Source organism: Erpetoichthys calabaricus, chromosome 13, assembly GCF_900747795.2.
Source record: "Erpetoichthys calabaricus chromosome 13, fErpCal1.3, whole genome shotgun sequence".
Classification (NCBI taxonomy): domain Eukaryota; kingdom Metazoa; phylum Chordata; class Cladistia; order Polypteriformes; family Polypteridae; genus Erpetoichthys; species Erpetoichthys calabaricus.
The window spans coordinates 143,917,954-143,936,787 of NC_041406.2; the positions used below are offsets into that span (position 1 = coordinate 143,917,954).

At 42.7% G+C, this 18,834-nt stretch overlaps 1 protein-coding gene across 2 annotated transcripts in view; it reads left to right on the forward strand.

The window, feature by feature from the left end:
- The window catches only part of csmd3b (CUB and Sushi multiple domains 3b), a 1,253,873-nt gene that overhangs the window by 1,206,521 nt on the left and 28,518 nt on the right, over positions 1-18,834 (forward strand). For both annotated transcript variants that reach the window (XM_051936007.1, XM_051936008.1), the window contains exons 61-62: positions 3,843-4,016; positions 6,896-6,969. In XM_051936007.1, the coding sequence (XP_051791967.1) occupies positions 3,843-4,016; positions 6,896-6,969 (248 nt within the window). The remainder of the gene's footprint in view (positions 1-3,842; positions 4,017-6,895; positions 6,970-18,834) is intronic.

Below are 18,834 nucleotides of genomic sequence, written 5' to 3' on the forward strand. Positions count from 1 at the left end.
ATTTCTGCGGACAATGGGTCTTTTAATTTCTGGTACATGCTTCCTCAGTTGGTTTGCCCAGTTGATTTCATACAAGGGACGCTATTGGCGGATGGCTGAGAAGCTACCCAACTTACTTTTCTCTCTCTCTTGCGCTGACTTTCTCTGATCCTGACGTAGGGGGTGTGAGCAGGGGGGCTGTTCGCACACCTAGACGATACGGACGCTCGTCTAAAAATGCTGAAAGATTATCTTCACGTTGCTTCCTTCTGTGCAGCTGCTTCCTGAAGCGACATGCTGCACGGTGCTTCGCATACTTAAAAGCTCGAAGGGCACGTATTGATTTTTGATTGAAAAACAAACTCTGTCTCTCTCTCTCTCTCTCTCCCTGCTCCTGACCCTCCGTGTGAGCTGCCACCTTCAACAGCTTTGTGCCGCGGTGCTTCGCATACTTAAAAGCCAAACAGCCCTATTGATTTGTTTGCTTTTCTCTCTCTCTCTGACATGCTCTGCTCCTGACGCGCACTCCTTTGAAGAGGAAGATATGTTTGCATTCTTTTAATTGTGAGACGGAACTGTCATCTCTGTCTTGTCATGGAGCACAGTTTAAACTTTTGAAAAAGAGACAAATGTTTGTTTGCAGTGTTTGAATAACGTTCCTGTCTCTCTACAACCTCCTGTGTTTCTGCGCAAATCTGTGACCCAAGCATGACAATATAAAAATAACCATATAAACATATGGTTTCTACTTCGCGGATTTTCTTATTTCGCGGGTGGCTCTGGAACGCAACCCCCGCAATAGAGGAGGGATTACTGTATACCAAATTCTATCTATCTATCTATCTATCTATCTATCTATCTATCTATCTATCTATCTATCTATCTATCTATCTATCTATCTATCTATCTATCTATCTATCTATCTATCTATCTATCTATCTATCTATCTATCTATCTATCTATCTATCTATGCAGGGTTCTTGATGTTTCATGTTATTGAGTTACTCACATCAGGAGATGAGAACGTTATGGGTGATCCATTATTGCTATCCCATTAGCATGGCTGGCACACCTTGTTGTAGGCCTGTCTAGTGGGTTGCAGAGCAGACGGCCACAGGAATTTAAGGATGTGTAGGGTTCTTCTCACAGGATGGGATGTTAACACGTCGACTACTAAATTTGAGTTAGCGTGTAGTATGCAATTTATAGACAGACGTCACCTAACAAGTTATCTCGTAAACCATCTGTGGGGCTGTAGCACCAGATATGAGTATAATCCTGGGGTAACAGCAGCCATACCACGTGTGCTTCAGAAGAGGTCATCCACCTGAAGTCTAAGTATGTTCAGGTCTGGCCATTCCTAGGATGGGAGACCAAGTTGGAAAAGCTTGGGTTGCTGCTGGAAGAAGTTTTGCTGGGACCAGCAGGGAGCGCTTTCTCTATGGTCTGTGTGTTTCCATTTCACTTATAGCCGACTCAAATAATGGACTGACGCCCACTAGGCTACCGTATGCTCAGTCCACCGTACACTGTTTTTTTTCCCCCAGTTGTTTTAAAAGGTGAAAACTGTGGACAGGTTACTAGAAAGAAGAGAAATTATTGATTAAAATACAGTTAAATGTCACCTTATTATATTAAGACAAGTGTAAACTGGCAGATGAACACACAGTGTAAAAAGCAAAAGAGGCCGTATGTAATTTATTGTAACAAACCCAACGTTTGTTCTTAAGTCAGTCTCAGATTATTATCTGCAATTTCTTCAAAGCGTTATTGCATTATTATTATGTAATAAAGTTATTATTGTGGGCAGCATGGTGGCGCAGTGGTAAGCGCTGCTGCCCCACAGTAAGGAGACCCGTCTGGGTTTGCTTCCCAGGTCCTCCCTGTCTGGAGTTTGCATGTTCTCCCCGTGTCTGTGTGGGTTTCTTCCCACAGTCCAAAGACATGCAGGTGAGGTGCATTGGTGATCCTAAATTGTCACTTGGTGTATGTGTGTGTGGGTTGGCGCCCTGCCCGGGGTTTGTTTCCTGCCTTGTGCCCTGTGTTGGCTGGGATTGGGTCCAGCAGACCCCCGTGACTCTGTAGTTAGGATATAGCGGGTTGGATAACAGATGGTTATTATTGTGTTATAAACCTAATAAATACACTTAACCCAAGTTCAGATGTAAGCTTTGTATCCAACGTGGGGCGCTAGCTCCCTTGTTGGAATAAGTTCTTTTATAATTGTGGCGTGTTACATAACTCAAAACTATATAGATATGATATAAAAAAGTGATACTCCTCCCTTAGTGATACGGCGGTAAGAAATCACCTAGGAGAAATGACTTAGCTTTCTTTAATGACGGCTTATGCTGCATAACAGACAAAGGAAGCCGATGGCTAAAACCCAGTCCGGGAGTGGGGGCCCGATATATAGAGTCTGACATTTTGCCGTTGCATGGAAGGATTTTCTGAATCGGATGACGTCATCTCCCATCTGTCCGTCAGCTTCAAAGGTGCGCCAGGTAATGTTCCAAGGCTTTATACTCTTTCTTCATGTGCAGGCCCCCAGTTAGGTGAATCAGGCCATTACAAACAAGGCACAGAGGAGACCGTTTCATGCTGACTTTGACACACAAAAATAGTACACAATGGTCCTCAGTCTGACTGCCCATTTCCCAGTTGCCCCTAAGTGTCTTATAACGCTTGCCTAGCAGTTCTACTGTATATGGTGAACCCCAGTGGTAAATCGGGCTCTGTGTCAATTGTGCATGTGAGTAGAAAAAGGCAGATTTATAAGATAGATTTGCACAGAGTACAGTGACGTATTAAACTTATACACGTATAACAAGCTCTATTTAGGGAACCCACCTTAATAAAATGACACGTGTCTGTGTATCTGTGTGACCGTCCAGTTGCTATGTTTCTCTTATATGCCATTTGGTATGGGATTCATAAAAGCAGTGCTAATGTTTGTAATGCACCATCTGTTAGAATGGAAAATGTAATGCATTTTATTGATACAAATGTTTGTGATGTGCCATCTGTGCAAATGACAAATGCAATGCATTTTATTATTACAAATGTTTGTGATGCACCATCTGTTAGAATGAGAAATGCAACACATTTTATTACTATACATGTTTGTGATGCACCATCTGTTGGAATGAGAAATGCAACACATTTTATTACTATAAATGTTTGTGATGCACCTTCTGTTGGAATGAGAAATGCAACACATTTTATTACTATAAATGTTTGTGATGCACCATCTGTTGGAATGAGAAATGCAACACATTTTATTACTGTAAATGTTTGTGATGCACCTTCTGTTGGAATGAGAAATGCAACACATTTTATTACTATAAATGTTTGTGATGCACCATCTTTTGGAATGAGAAATGCAACACATTTTATTACTATAAATGTTTATGATGCACCTTCTGTTGGAATGAGAAATGTAACACATTTTATTACTATAAATGTTTGTGATGCACCATCTGTTGGAATGAGAAATGCAACACATTTTATTACTATAAATGTTTGTGATGCACCATCTGTTGGAATGAGAAATGCAACACATTTCATTACTATAAATGTTTGTGATGCACCATCTGTTGGAATGAGAAATGCAACACATTTTATTACTATAAATGTTTGTGATGCACCATCTGTTGGAATGAGAAATTCAATGTATTTTTTTTGTTCATGTATTACAAAATACATTCCAATTAATGGTGCACTGCAAACATTAACACTGAATACGCTGTGGTTTATGTTGATTACGTAGATTTCAACCCATAGTACAGCTGGTGTAAGAAATTTTGTATGCATTTGCTAATAAAAAATTAAATAATTTTAATAAATGTTTCTTTGGCTTTCAGCAAAATTCTGTGGTGATCCTGGTGTCCCCGCACAAGGCATGAGAGAAGGAAGGAGTTTCATTTTCCAGTCGGAGGTTTCCTTCAGCTGCAACCCACCTTTTATTCTCGTGGGATCAATGACACGAATCTGCCAGGCAGATGGGACATGGAGTGGGATCCAGCCTCGGTGTATCGGTAACAGTCAAGTCATTACGCTCCTAGCTCTTTAGCATATTTTAGCTGTTAATATTTCACCTCTAGTGGCAGATGTAAAAGAATTGAGAACTGCAACTGCCCAGCGCAGACACATGAGAGCGTGTCATTTGAGCTGGAGTAGCTCCCTTAAAGCAAAGTGAAGTGTGGAATAAGAGGTGACGTGGTGAAGCTCTATTGTCGGTTATAACTGTTAAGAACACAGATGGGAATGAGCATACGGATGTGTGGAGTGTTACGGAGCGAGAAGAAGATGAAATTTCTGAGTGAAGTGAAACGCATGGTGTGGAGACAATATTAGGAGAAACAGACTATGGTAGTTTGGCCATGCAGTGTGAAAGACTGGAATGACTGGATGACGAAATACGAGCACATCCGGACAAATGACCAACGACAAAGTACATACACGGATGGAGGAAATGAACTAAGTTCCGAAGTCAATGGCCTTCAGAATATTATGAAAGTTCCAGTTGTTGAATAAAGATTTGAATTAATTGGGTTTGCCTCCCCCAGACAAAGACGTATCCAACCCAGATGGAATCACACGAAGAAGCAGGCACAAGACAAAACATCAATCTGGAAAGAAAACTGTCACCCAATGTGGGGTGGGGTGAAGTGTGGAAACAACTGGTGATCACGATTCGTCTTCATCGCCTTACAGCTCCTTTTTGAAAGTAATGCCTCCAAATGTGTCAACCCCTGTGCAAAAACAAGGCTGCCCGATGGTGCGGTACTCCCGGGGTTGCTGGGATCTGCAGTCCAACTAGGTAGAGCTTCTGCAACTTCAACCACCACCAATGTGCAGCATCCGCCTAGACGATGTGACGGCAGCCATTTTGTGCCAGCGCACTCACCGCACATTGGCTATCAGGTGTTGAAGGGGTGCGAAAGATTGTAGCAGTGCTTCCTAAAATGTCCTATATCTCCCAAAAGCCTGGGAAGAAGACTGAACAATTGGACCCTTTTAAAAGGAACCTAATTGTAAATGTAACTTGTGATGTTTATTCACGTGGGCTTAGAAAACGGCTTATGCTAAGGTCGAAACACAGCAGTCTGGGATACAGGGTAAAGTTCTGAGACATTGCATGGTCATTATTAGCCCAGCGGCATATTCATTTTAAGATTATTTTACTTTCCAAGAAATGGCAAATGATAACAGATATATAACATACCTGTATGTGTTGTCCTAAAAACAGATCTGTCCACATGTCAGGTCAAACATGCACAACTTAAGCACCCTGAGCATTGGAATGGCGCTATAAAAATAAGACGTGTCAGCTGAGGCAGTGTGTGTTTCTGTGCGTCTGCAATAAAACTTGGCTCAAGGCTAATCAATGATTAAATGGTCTGATTTATTTTCCCTATAGATCATTTGTTAAAAGTCTCAACGGTTTGTCCATTTTGATATGTGGGTCTTTTACTTGTCTGATAGCCGCTCTGAAGAGGCCAACCAGATCTCCAATTCACGTTTTTCAAAGTCCAGCGGAGTCGCGCTCGTGGTAGCGGCAGTTGATTACATGAACCTCTGCTACTCTGATTGTCTCCTCCTGCTGTTCGAAGTTGAACCAGGACAGTTAAATGATCTTCATCGAAATAAGAAAACACAAGCAAGGGGGGAAAATGTCACTTAACGTTTGTGGAAGGAAAGCAGCTCTGTGAGCCGTTATGATTACAACAAATAACCGAACTTAATTTACATTTAAAACAACCTCACATTGTGCTGTCTGCAGATTACAATGATATTTCTCTGACGCTATAATTTATCAGCAAAGTGCTACAGCAACCTGACATCCATCGTGGTCCATTGCATCCATCAATTTCCTTAAGTAAAACAATGCAGTCGTTTTCATAAAAGTGCTGTAAATCCTGCGCTGATTCTTGAGATTTGAATTCTTCCACCAGCCCAGTGCCAGAACAATGAGGTCACCGGTCCACGAAATCAGCTATATCTCGTTATATTCACTAATCATGGTGCCACAAGTGGGTGACTTGTTACACACATACTAACACATGCAAGTAAGAACCTTTCCCTACTCTGCGCACGTGACGGTAAGGACTCTAAGAGTGATCCATTAACAGACCGTCCAGATTCAAGTTTTCAAACACATTTAAGTCACCATCTGTACGAGAGCAGGCCATTCGCCTGTCCTATCCACTGTAATTCTTCTAAAATAACATCAAGTCGAGTTTTGAAAGTCCCTAAAGTCCTCCTGTCTACCACACTACTTGGCCATGTATTCTGTGTGTCTGTGGCTCTCAGTGGAATGAAGAACTACCTAACATTGGTGTGAAATTTACCCTCCAATGATGTCCCCGTGTTCTTGATGACTCGTTTTAAAGTCACCGTCTCGACCTACTGGACTCATTCCCTTCATCATTTGAAACCCTTCAGTCAGGTCTCCACTTACTCTCTGTCAAGGCTCAGCTCTTTTGATCTTTCCTCCTAACCCTAACCCTAACCTTAACCCTATATTTTGATCTTTCCTCCTAACTCCCCCCCTGTAGTCCTAGAATCAGCCAAGTCGCTCTTCTCTGGACTTCTCTAGGACTTCCACGTCTTTATGGAGACCCAAACTGCCCACAGGACTCCAGATGTGAAAGTCGTCTAAATCCGATCTGAAAAGTTCTGACTCTGTGCGTCCTTCTATTGTTCCCACTTGATCTGTGTCACATTGGAAAGAAAAAATGGGCTGCAGTGTGAATGTTACCTCCTGTAAGTCATCAGTGGGAAGGGTTACCACAAAAACTGGCAGTCGACTGAAGTTTGCGGTTTTATTCACTTGATGACTTTGTGACAACACTTTTCTGGTAATGTAAGCTTTATAATATCATAACATTGTTTTTTTTATTTCCCTTTCTAGAGTCAACTCGAACATCTTGTGACAATCCAGGAGTTCCACGACATGGATTCCAGAATAAAACATCTGGATATCAGGTATAATTCCATGCATCATTTAGCCAAGAGAACTACCACACTGTGTTGTGTGGTAGATTTAATTTGAAATGTATTACTTTGCTGCTGTTTTTGTACATCAGTCTACCCTCAAGAACCCATGATGATAAATGTCTTCAGAAAGGTTTAGAAATTTATCAAAAATTGAAAACTTGAAATCTCTCATTCCTAGAAGTATTCAGACCCTTCATTCAGGAGCCCCATTGGCAGTTAGGCAGCTCTCTTTGTACACCTGAATTGAAGTAGTTGATCCCATTTTTCCTGGCAGATCTTCTCAAGCTCCATTAGATAAATTGGGAAGCGTCTGTGAACTGCCACCTTCAGGTCCCTCCACACGCGTTCTATGGGCTTTGTTTGGGACACTCAAGGACACTCCGAGACTTGTCCTTAATTTCCAACTTTTCATTTAATTAATCCTACCACTGAAAAAGAGGAAGCTGTGAAGTTACAATGAAAATTAGAAATAATATTTTTCTTAATAATGTCAGAAAGCCATAGCCTAATGCTGTTTGCCAACGAGGTCCCTTCAAGTCTTTTAGGTGAATATTATTTGTAAAGGCGTCACTACTGAAAAGCCACATTCAGAGCAAACAGATTCCACTTCCATTGTTCAAATCTCAGGACTTGTCCCTCCATTGCGGCACCTCACAGATTCCTTCGTTTTCTGACTAGTCAGCCTATTAAAAGTTGATTTCGACAGGAACCTGAAATAAAAGAATGACAGCCCACAGCATCCATCAGTTGCTCACGACCTGCACGAGCCTCTTAAACGCATTCATTCCGAGTTTGAAGGTCAGTACAGGCGTCGTGCGATTGTTCTGATGTCACATCAATAGCTCAGAATGTTTCTGTCATTCCAGTCAATGCTCCTTCTCCGGATTTCTTTCTCTCTTTTTTTTTTGATATACCACACAACTGCTAGTGTGACAGATGACTCGAGTCATTGAAGACACATTCTGGTTTTGAAAGTAGAAAGTCTGACTTTATATACTTACTTAGAGATTCTCAAGCAGTTGTTTGGGGTCTGCTGGGAAAAGAATAAATATCGACCCTGCCATGACAGCCGTTCACCTCTAAAATGATTTGAGATCTGACGTAACGTGTCCATCATGTGGACCTTTGGCCTTTGAGACAATAGTTTGGTTCAGTCACTAAGCGAGCGATCAGTTCTGCTATTGCTGCCCTTAAGTGGTTTCCAAAGATTTTGGTGTAGAATACGCAGAGCAAAAATCTGTCAGTCATTTTCTATCCTTCTTAGTCCTGAAGAGGGTCGCAGGGCTCTGCTGGAGCATAGGGCGCAACTCAGGAACAACTTGAAGCAAAGAAATAATACTTTACTGCAATATACAGTACAGTGCATTCAGGAAGTCTTCAGACCCCGTCACGTTCCGCATACTTTGTTGTGTGGTAGTTTTAATTTGAAATGTATTACTTTGCTGCTGGTTTTGTACATCAGTCTACCCTCAAGAACCCGTGATGACAAAATGAGAACATGTCTTCAGAAAGGTTTGGAAACTTATCAAAAATTTAAAACTTGAAATCTCTCATTCCTGGAAGTATTCAGACCCTACATTCAGGAGCCCCATTGGCAGCAATTCCAGCTTGAAATCTCCTTAGGCAGCTCTCTTTGTACACCTGGATTGGGGCAGTTGATCCCATTCTTCCTGGCAGATCTTCTCAAGCTCCATTAGATAAATTGGGAAGCGTCTGTGAACTGCCACCTTCAGGTCTCTCCACACACGTTCTATGGACACTCCGAGACTTGTCCTAAAGCCACTCCAGCATTGTCATGGCTGGATGAACTGTCACCTCAGTCTGAGGGCTCATGCACTCTGGACCAGGTTTTCCTTAAAGACTTCACTGTATCTGACTGCATTCATCCTTCCCCCAGTTCTGACCAGTGTCCCCGTCCTTTCAACTCTCACAGTATGAGGCTGCCACCACCACCACCACCACCGCCATACTTCACCCTCGGGATGGTATTTGGTAGCAGGACATAACAGATGAGCTGTACCTCCTCTTCAGCAGACATCATGCATAGAGTTCTGCCCAAAGAGTTCAATGTTTGTCTCATCAGACCAGAGTCCTTTACATGCTGTCTGCGAAACACCAAGCAGATTGTCTTTTCTGCTTTACTCCAGAATGGCTCTGTCTAACCACTCAACCGTAAACGCCTCATTGATGATGAGATGGCCATTCTTCTGACAGATCCTTCCATCTCAACAGAAAACTTCTGAACCTCGGTTAGAAGCAACCATTTGGTTCTTGTTCACCTCCCTTACTTGGTTCCTCAGTTTGGCTCAACAGCCAACTCCACAAGCGTGCTTCCAATCTTCTCCAGTTTCACAGGTATTGAGGCCACTGTGTGTTCTGGGAGCACTCAAAACTTTAGGTTTGATCCCTTTGCCCTGATCTATGCCTCACCACAATTTGATCACAACGATCTACAGAGAGTTCCTCGGAACTGCGTGACTTAGTGTTTGTCCTGACATGCCGTGTGAATTCTGGGGACCTTCTAATCACAGGAATATATGTGTGCCTTTCTAAATGATGTCCAATCAATTCAGTTTCCACAGGTGGACCCCAATCAAGTTCTAGAAACATCTCAAGGAGAATTCAAGCAAACAGAAGGCACCTGAGCACAATGTGGGGGTGCCATCACAAAGCAATGAATACGTATAAGAATGAGAGACTTCAGGTTTTGATTTTCAATAAAATGTGAACACCTTTCTGAAAATGTGTCATCACTTTGTCTAGATAGATAGATAGATAGATAGATAGATAGATAGATAGATAGATAGATAGATAGATAGATAGATAGATAGATAGATAGATAGATAGGCGGCACGGTGGCACAATGGGTAGCGCTGCTGCCTCGCAGTTGGGAGACCTGGGGACCTGGGTTCGCTTCCCGGGTCCTCCCTGCATGGAGTCTGCATGTTCTCCCCGTGTCTGCGTGGGTTTCCTCCCACAGTCCAAAGACATGCAGGTTAGGTGGATTGGCGATTCTAACTTGGCCCTGGTGTGTGGTTGGTGTGTGGGTGTGTTTGTGTGTGTCCTGCGGTGGGTTGGCACCCTGCCCAGGATTGGTTCCTTCCTTGCGCCCTGTGTTGGCTGGGATTGGCTCCAGCAGACCCCCACAACCCTGTGTTCGAATTCAGTGGGTTGGAAAATGGATGGATGGATAGATAGTTAGATGGATGGATGGATGTGAAAGGCACTATATAATCAATAGATAGATAGAATGAATGAATGATTCATTCAGGATGATGTGGCTTTCGTTCCTGAGCAGTGACCTGGACAGATTCTACCTGCATTTCAACGTCTGGATCACACATTGGTGTTTAATTGTCCTGTGCTCTCTTTTTCACCATTGCACATTCACCAAAATCTCCAGTCCCCTTTCCTGCATTTTACGCTCAGTCTATTGAAGCCCGTTTAGCACTAAAACAGCATCTGAAATAAAAAGTATATGCCAGTTCTCCACAGTACCCCAACCAGCACAGTACCTGAACTCATGGGTTATTGAGAGTAGATTGGTCAGAAATGTCAAATTTATCCACTTACTATTAAATGTACAACACAATAAAGTGTGCAGAAAGTGACTGAAGGGGTCAAAATACGATCTGAACCCACTGTAGATGCCACCAAAGTAAAGTCCCGGCTAAACCACTGCCTACTTTTGACCATATTCTGATAATGGATGTCCGATTTCCTGGCATGGAGGTGGGAGTCTGAATTTTGTCACCTTTCAGCTTGTGCCTGGTAGCACTTCTCTATCAGCGCTTGTCTCATTACGCTCTCATAGCTTAATTCAGGTCTAGGCTGCGTTTACAGGAACTCCATAGATTAACCTAGTGGGTGAGATCAAAATAAATTCAGTTTATTTACTAGTTGCAGAAATTAATCATTCTGTTTTTTTCTTCTGAAAAGACTTATGTGGTTCCAAGAGTATTCAGCCATGACACAACCCTGACAAATCTAGGAATCGTTTACGTCCGTCTGAATGATGTGTTGCACGACTGTCACAGGATCACATGTTAATTGTCCGTGAGTGGCGATGAATAACTGAATGGCACGAATGTCCTCCGTCACAAAGTCATCCTATTGCTGGACCATTTGGTTTGTATGTCACACATAGAAACTTTAGGGAGCCCGGCACCGAGACCCCAGCAGAGACAACCCACTGCCCTGTCTAAGCACAACTCCCATTTGGTGGGCTTTTTGTTACCTGATGGTTTAAGTTTGCCTTCTGGATTTTAGTCTTCTAGTTTTGAGCATTAGTCGCACCTTCACTTTTCTCCCCCTCTGATTTGAGCACAAGTACATTTTAATTAACCAGGTATCTCATTCACATTCTACAGAGTTAAATATTGAATTATTTTCCTGATTTCTCACTGTTAAATCTTTTAGAAAGGGGTCTTAAGAAAACAACCGATAAAGAGACAAATGCAAAGTATTACACCTAGGAAGATCTGTTATTATCAATTATAGATTGTGAATCTGGTTGGAACAAAAACCTGCAGACCTAGGAGGTCCCCAAGATCAAGTCTCAGAAACCCTGTTTTATAACACCGTGATGTGTTGTGGCACCGCCACATAGAAATGTAACTGTTATGCTTTGCCGTTTGTCTTTCTGGTCAGTATGGGAAGACAGACAAAAAAAAGAGGATAACCTGAGAACTGGCACTCCAGCCACCATAAAAAACAACCTCACTCTGAACCAGTGTGGTGCTGAGGTGTCACCCGTTGCATGGCTGCACTCGGGTCCTAATCTGGGATCCTATGGTGGTCCGTTGTGTGATGGGTGCGGCAACGTGCTGTGGCAACACACGCTCTTAACCTCCTCCTACTCCTATGTGTGCCTTTTAATAGTGAAGTGAGCTGATTGACTGTAGCACTCCTGAAGCTGGGATGTCTGGTCTATACATCCAGTTTCCAGAGATTTTCCTGTAATTTAAAGAAATCACACCAGTTTCAAAATGAAGAAGAGAGACGGCAATCGGCTGAAAAATCTCAGTATAATAAATAAATTGGAAACTGTTTTGGCCATCTAAGGAAACTGGAACAATCTATGTGAATGAATAGATAGATAGATAGATAGATAGATAGATAGATAGATAGATAGATAGATAGATAGATAGATAGATAGATAGATAGATAGATAGATAGATAGATAGATAGATAGATACTTTATTAATCCCAATGGGAAATTCACATTCTCCAGCAGCAGCATACTGATACAATAAATAATATTAAATTAAAGATTGATAATATTGCAGGTGAAACACAGACAATAACTTTGTATAATGTTAAATGTTAACGTTTACCCCACTGGGTGTAATTGAAGAGTCGCATAGTGTGGGGTCTCCTCAGTGTGTCAGTGGAGCAGGACGGTGACAGCAGTCTGTCGCTGAAGCTGCTCCTCTGTCTGGAGATGATCCTGTTCAGTGGATGCAGTGGATTCTCCATAATTGACAGAAGTCTGCTCAGCGCCCGTCGCTCTGCCACAGATGTTAAACTGTCCAGCTCCATGCCAACAATAGAGCCTGCCTTCCTCACCAGTTTGTCCAGGCGTGAGGCGTCTTTCTTCTTTATGCTGCCTCCCCAGCACACCACTGCGTAGAAGAGGGCGCTCGCCACAACTGTCTGATAGAACATCTGCAGCATCTTATTGTAGATGTTGAAGGATGCCAGCCTTCTAAGGAAGTATAGTCGGCTCTGTCCTTTCTTACACAGAGCATCAGTATTGGCAGAGACAATAGACAGAGAGATGGGAAAGGGACTGTATAATAGATAGATAGATGTGAAAGGCACTATATAATAGATAAATACAATAACAAATAAATACACACACACAAGAATGACTAAAAATTACAAAAACTGAAAAGAAAGAAAACTGACTTGGCAGTCCCAGTGCCCCTGAAGTGCTATACCGGTGTATGGCCATTATTATTATTATTATTATTATTTCCTGACACACGTCTTGGCTTTGTTGACTGAAAGTCCTCGGTGTTGGTGTGTCACAGCAAGGATGTGTAGCATTGTTCATAATGACACTCAGTTTTGTTTTAATTCCTTCCCCCACTAACTCCAGGGGGTCCAGAAGGCATCCCATAACAGATCCTGCCCTTTTAATTAGCCTATTGATTTGGTGGGCCTCTCTTGACGTGGTGTTACTGGCCCAGCACACCACATTGTGGTAGAAGATGTGAAGGATGTCACTATTTATATTAAAGGAATGTAGCCCCCTAACAAAAACCAGCCTGCTCTGCCCTTTCTTCTTTAGTTCCTCTGTGTAATGGCAGCAGTCCAACCCGTCAGTGATGCGGACCCCCATGTTCGGTGCGGTGAAAGTCATTACGTAGTTCTTTGGTTTTGCTGATTTTGAGTTGCAGACAGTTCTCAAAGTTCTCCCCCTGACTTCCCTCCCCTGTATCACTCAATGACCCCCCCACCCACACCCCGCCAAGTAAGTACAGAGCCACCTGAGAATGTTTGCCAGTAACCCGACCTGCTGTTATATTTATAGTCTGAGGTGGGCAGAGTGAAGAGGATGGCAGACAGGCCTGGTCCTTGTGGTGTGCCAGTGCTGCTCACATCCATATCAGAAACATAGATAGATAAGCGAAGGGCGGCAATCACAGCCAGGGGCAACATATCCCACTGGATTCATCTAGTGGATCCTGGGTGAGCTTGTTGAGGTTATGCACTGTATTGATGGTTGAATCCTTTTACATTTAAGCTCAGGTTCACCAACTGGCCGGCGTCTACAAATCCTCGGCCCAGTAGAATAAGACTGTTTGAATACGTGGACTGTCAAAGTGAACTTGAGGAGGGGCCGGTGTATGTATGTGTGTGTGTGTGTGTATGTGTATGTGTGTGTGTCCGTTCGCTGGACGTTGGATTATTTGCCCTATGGGTGTTGTTCTGTGTTGTTGTCGTGTAGAGGAGGTCATTTCCGTTATCCTCCTTGTTTCTTTTTGAATCATATAATATATTTACCAAGGTTTGCCAGATTTTGAAGTTAAATAAAGGAGAAAGCGTACGGCGGGGTACTTTGTGAGGCGATGTTAGCCTTTGCTTTTATTGGTCGCCTTACAGAGCAGGAAGATACGAGGGAGCGATCAACCCGCTGTCACGAACTGGGCTCGGCTTGGTCCGTCATGCACTAGCAGTCACAGTGGAAATAATTCTTTATTCTTTACATGAATAACATCCTTCAATTGTAACAGGTGTCTTCATTACAGCTTTATGAAAACAATACTTCAGACGTTCATATGCTGTATGAGGAGTTTGGTGTTGGCTTTCAAAACAGTGAAAGTATAACCGAGTCATTTTGGACGGACTTAATGAAGTAATGACAAGGCTGTGAAACAGTGTGAGGAACTTTAAATATTGTAAAAATAAAAATGTGTCTGATAGAAGATAGCCTGTCTAGTAATAACTCCGCACTAGCAGTCTGGGATAGCTGGAAATCAACAGGAAGTCATCGGCGTAGGCCTCAGCCGTTAATGTTGCAGTCCGCCATGCCAGTGCTGGTCAAAGCCCACCTGGTAACGTAGGCAGGATTAATGGATGGATGTCACCCCTCATTGTCCGTAGCAAGTAGTTGGTATTATTAGACTTCAGTGTCCGGTGAGGTTGGGAATGTCCCCTCTCAGTGCCCTGAGCGCACATCCCTGCAGTAGCACAAATGGCGCCTCTTTCTGTATATGCTGAAGACTTTAAGGAGCGCGCGCCCCTTAGTGTTCACTTTAACTTTTCATAAACAGCACCCAGCGGGTAACAGCTCAAATTCAGAATCATCAGAGTTTGATGACCGGGAATTGGGGGAGATCCCCTTAATTTTAATAAATGGCGCCCCTCAGATGCCAGGGCCCCAGGCAGCCACTTGATGGATTTACCAGCTTTGTACCATGCAATGTATGTCTCTGTTACGTGCCATTTGGTAGGAGATTTGTAAAAGCAGTGTCCATGTTTGTGATGCGCCATCTGTTGGAATGACAAACGCAGTGCATTGTATTACTACAAATGAATGACACACAGACAGAGAAATACAGAGACATGTATCCTTTTATTAACGTGGATTGTGGGTGATTTTTGTACATCTACAGTTAGGTCCATAAATATTTGGACAGAGACAACTTTTTTCTCATTTTGGTTCTGTACATTACCACAATGAATTTTAAATGAAACAACTCCAATGCAGTTGAAGTGCAGACTTTCAGCTTTAATTCAGTGGGGTGAACAAAACGATTGCATAAAAATGTGAGGCAACTAAAGCATTTTTATAACACAATCCCTTCATTTCAGGGGCTCAAAAGTAATTGGACAAATTAAATAACTGGAAATCAAATGTTCATTTCTAATACTTGGCTGAAAACCCTTTGCTGGCAATGACAGCCTGAAGTCTTGAACCCATGGACATCACCAGATGCTGGGTTTCCTCCTTTTTAATGCTCTGCCAGGCCTTTACTGCAGCGGCTTTCAGTTGCTGTTTGTTTGTGGGCCTTTCTGTCTGAAGTTTAGTCTTCAACAAGTGAAATGCCTGCTTAGTTGGGTTAAGATCAGGTGACTGACTTGGCCATTCCAGAATTTTCTACTTCTTTGCTTTAATAAACTCCTGGGTTGCTTTGGCTGTATGTTTTGGGTCATTGTCCATCTGTATCATGAATCAATTTGACTGCTGTATTTAGCTGGATTTGAGCAGACAGTATGTCTCTGAACACCTCAGAATTCATTCGGCTGCTTCTGTCCTGTGTCACATCATCAATAAACACGAGTGTCCCAGTGCCACTGGCAGCCATCACACTGCCTCCCTCCACCGTGTTTTAAAGATGATGTGCTATGCTTTGGATAATGAGCTGTTCCACGCCTTCTCCATACTTTTTTCTTGCCATCATTCTGGTAGAGGTTGTTCTTGGTTTCATCTGTCCAAAGAATGCTTTTCCAGAACTGTGCTGGCTTTTTTAGATGTTCTTTAGCAAAGTCCAATCTAGCCTTTCTATTCTTGAGGCTTATGAGTGGCTTGCACCTTGCAGTGCACCCTCTGGATTTACTTTCATGCAGTCTTCTCTTTATGGTAGACTTGGATATCGATACGCCCGCCTACCCCCTGGAGAGTGTTGTTCACTTGCTTGGCTGTTGTGAAGGGGTTTCTCCTTCATCGTGGAAATGATTCTGCGATCATCCACCACTGTTGTCTTCCGTGGACATCCAGGTCTTTTTGCGTTGCTGAGTTCACCAGTGCTGCTTGCTTTCTTTCTCAGGATGGACCAAACTGTAGATTTTGCCACTCGTAATATTGGAGCAATTTCTCAGATGGGTTTTTTCTGTTTTCGCAGCTTAAGGATGACTTCTTTCACTTGCATGGAGAACTCCTTTGACTGCTTGTTGTCTGTTCACAGCAAAATCTTCCACATGCAAGCACCACACCTCAAATCAACTCCAGGCCTTTTATCTGCTGAATTGATAAGGACATAATGACGGACTTGTCCACACCTGCCTATGAAATAGCCTTTGAATCAATTGTCCAATTACTTTTGAGCCCCTGAAATGAAGGGATTGTGTTCAAAAAATGCTTTAGTTGCCTCCCATTTTTATGCAATCGTTTTGTTCACCCCACTGAATTAAAGCTGAAAGTCTGCACCTCAACTGCATCTGAGTTGTTTCATTTAAAATTCATTGTGGTGATATACAGAACCAAAATGAGAAAAAAGTTACTGTACAGTTAAAAAACTGTATATAACAACTTTATTAAAAGCTAGAATGTTATGAGTTACAGATACAAGAAATGAGAAAGGAATTAGGAATGTACCGATTTTATGTTTCACAAGTTCTATAGGAAAATGGCCACAGTGCTTTAAAACTGATGATACAAGAGGTCAGTACTTTTCTCGGCTTATACTTCAACGGTATAACATGTCAAAAGACCTTCATTGCGTCTCATGAATCTTAAATTTATTTAAAAAAAGTTAAGCTGCCTATTTTGCATAAGCTGTGGTAGCACTGAAGCAGGTCAATATTTCCGTTTAATCCAAAGAGAATTTTCCCTTTTCATACTCGGGGAGCAGCTCAGATATATCATGTAATGGCATTTAGAGAAGGCTTATAATAAATGTCATTCAGAAAACAAACTGCAGAGCTCAGCTAACAAATGAGCCACCGTCATTGTCAAATTTGACAGCTCAGCACCTTCCTTCTCCTGAATGCGGCTGAGATGGTCCAGGACACCAAACCAAACATCACGCAGCGGACCAGAACACCTTCAAACCTGCGTAAAGCAATTTAAGATGATGGGAGGCCAGGGCCCAGCTCAGAAGCACCAGAAAATGGGGGGAACACCACCAGGAGAGAAGGAGCAGGACAAAAACAAAATACCTGCAGTGATCTACAGGGAGGTGGGCAGTAGCCAAAACCCAAAGGAAGGAGACGACTCAAAGTAGTGAGACACACAGATGTGTATGAATTCCAAACCCAAATTTACGTATACAGGAACTCGCACACAATTAAATTATCCACAAAACTGGACAGGGCTTCATTCGAAATGGAGATCTTTTATATTGTCACCACGACGGCACTTGCGACTTTCGAGGTAATTGACTCTAGTGACTTCGCAATTTAGGTAGCAACAGAGCCACAAAGTGGAATGACAGTGTTAAATAATAAACGTATTAACTCGGTCTCCTTGGCAAGTGTGATGCACCTCATTAAGTCCTCCACATTATCAGTCATATAAATCAGTTCTTCTACGCCATTCCTTCCTACTCCGATTCCCGTGTGGTTGTAGCTGCTCCCTCACTTTCTCTCTTCCGCCATTACCTCAGACTCACAATTTCTCTCTCCCACCCAACCTAACTCTCCTTCATTTATATTTAAATCCACCCCTGGCAGCAGCAATTCCTTAATTCCGTCTCCAAGGCTTTATTATGGATTTTGTCTTACATGTGGGTGTTTGAAGGTTGGCAAGAGATTCAAGCAGAGAGAGTGTATGCCACCCAGACCTGAGAGATGACACCAAGAGAGAGGCTGAGGCCAGAAATGAACAACAAGGAGTCATCATGGCAGCTCGTGGAGTAGCAGCATGAAGAGTTAGCGTACAAACTTAGAAAGAGACGGAGGAGCAGAGGGGTTTTGACCGAGTGCTGTTCAGATCGGGCTTTTTGTTGCTTTTCTTGGGGCGCCTTCTAAAGGCGTAACAGCGGGAGCAGTAGAGACACGTAAACTACGGAGGTGCTTTCTAATATACAGCCATGTTCAGTCACTATCTGCGTTTGCCTGCCATCTGTCCTTCTTTGCATCTCTGGTCATTACCATATTTACCTGTAATAAAAATAATGTGATAATCGTACCATGGAATTTACCGGCCATGAGCCGCAGGTGGTCCTCCATATCTTTCACTTTCCAAAATACTGTGAGATCCACTGTTCTAGAGCAGGAGAAGATGGTGAGAAAGATGAGAGCTGCCCAATGGCTGCCTACTGCTTGGCTAAATGCTACTAAAATGAGTCTCCCTGAAGGAACTGTCTATTTTTTGTTTTGGATCTTTATTTTTTGGCCTTGTTAGCTTATTTTATCGTTATTATAGTGCCATCTTGGTTGGGTTTTTGCCACTATTATTGAGTTTCGTGGAGATTTTCACTGTCAACAGCCACGTTGTTTGATTGGACGTCGTGAAGACTTGTCACCTCATTGTGCCGTTGGCACTCATGTGAGCACTGGATACAACGACGACGAAGAAACCGAGTTAGCGTGACAATCCTTTACTTGTTTGTTCGACTTTTGCTTTGTGTTTCAGGCTTTGATGATCGTGCGATTTGTTTCTTACGGTTTTCTGACCAGAGC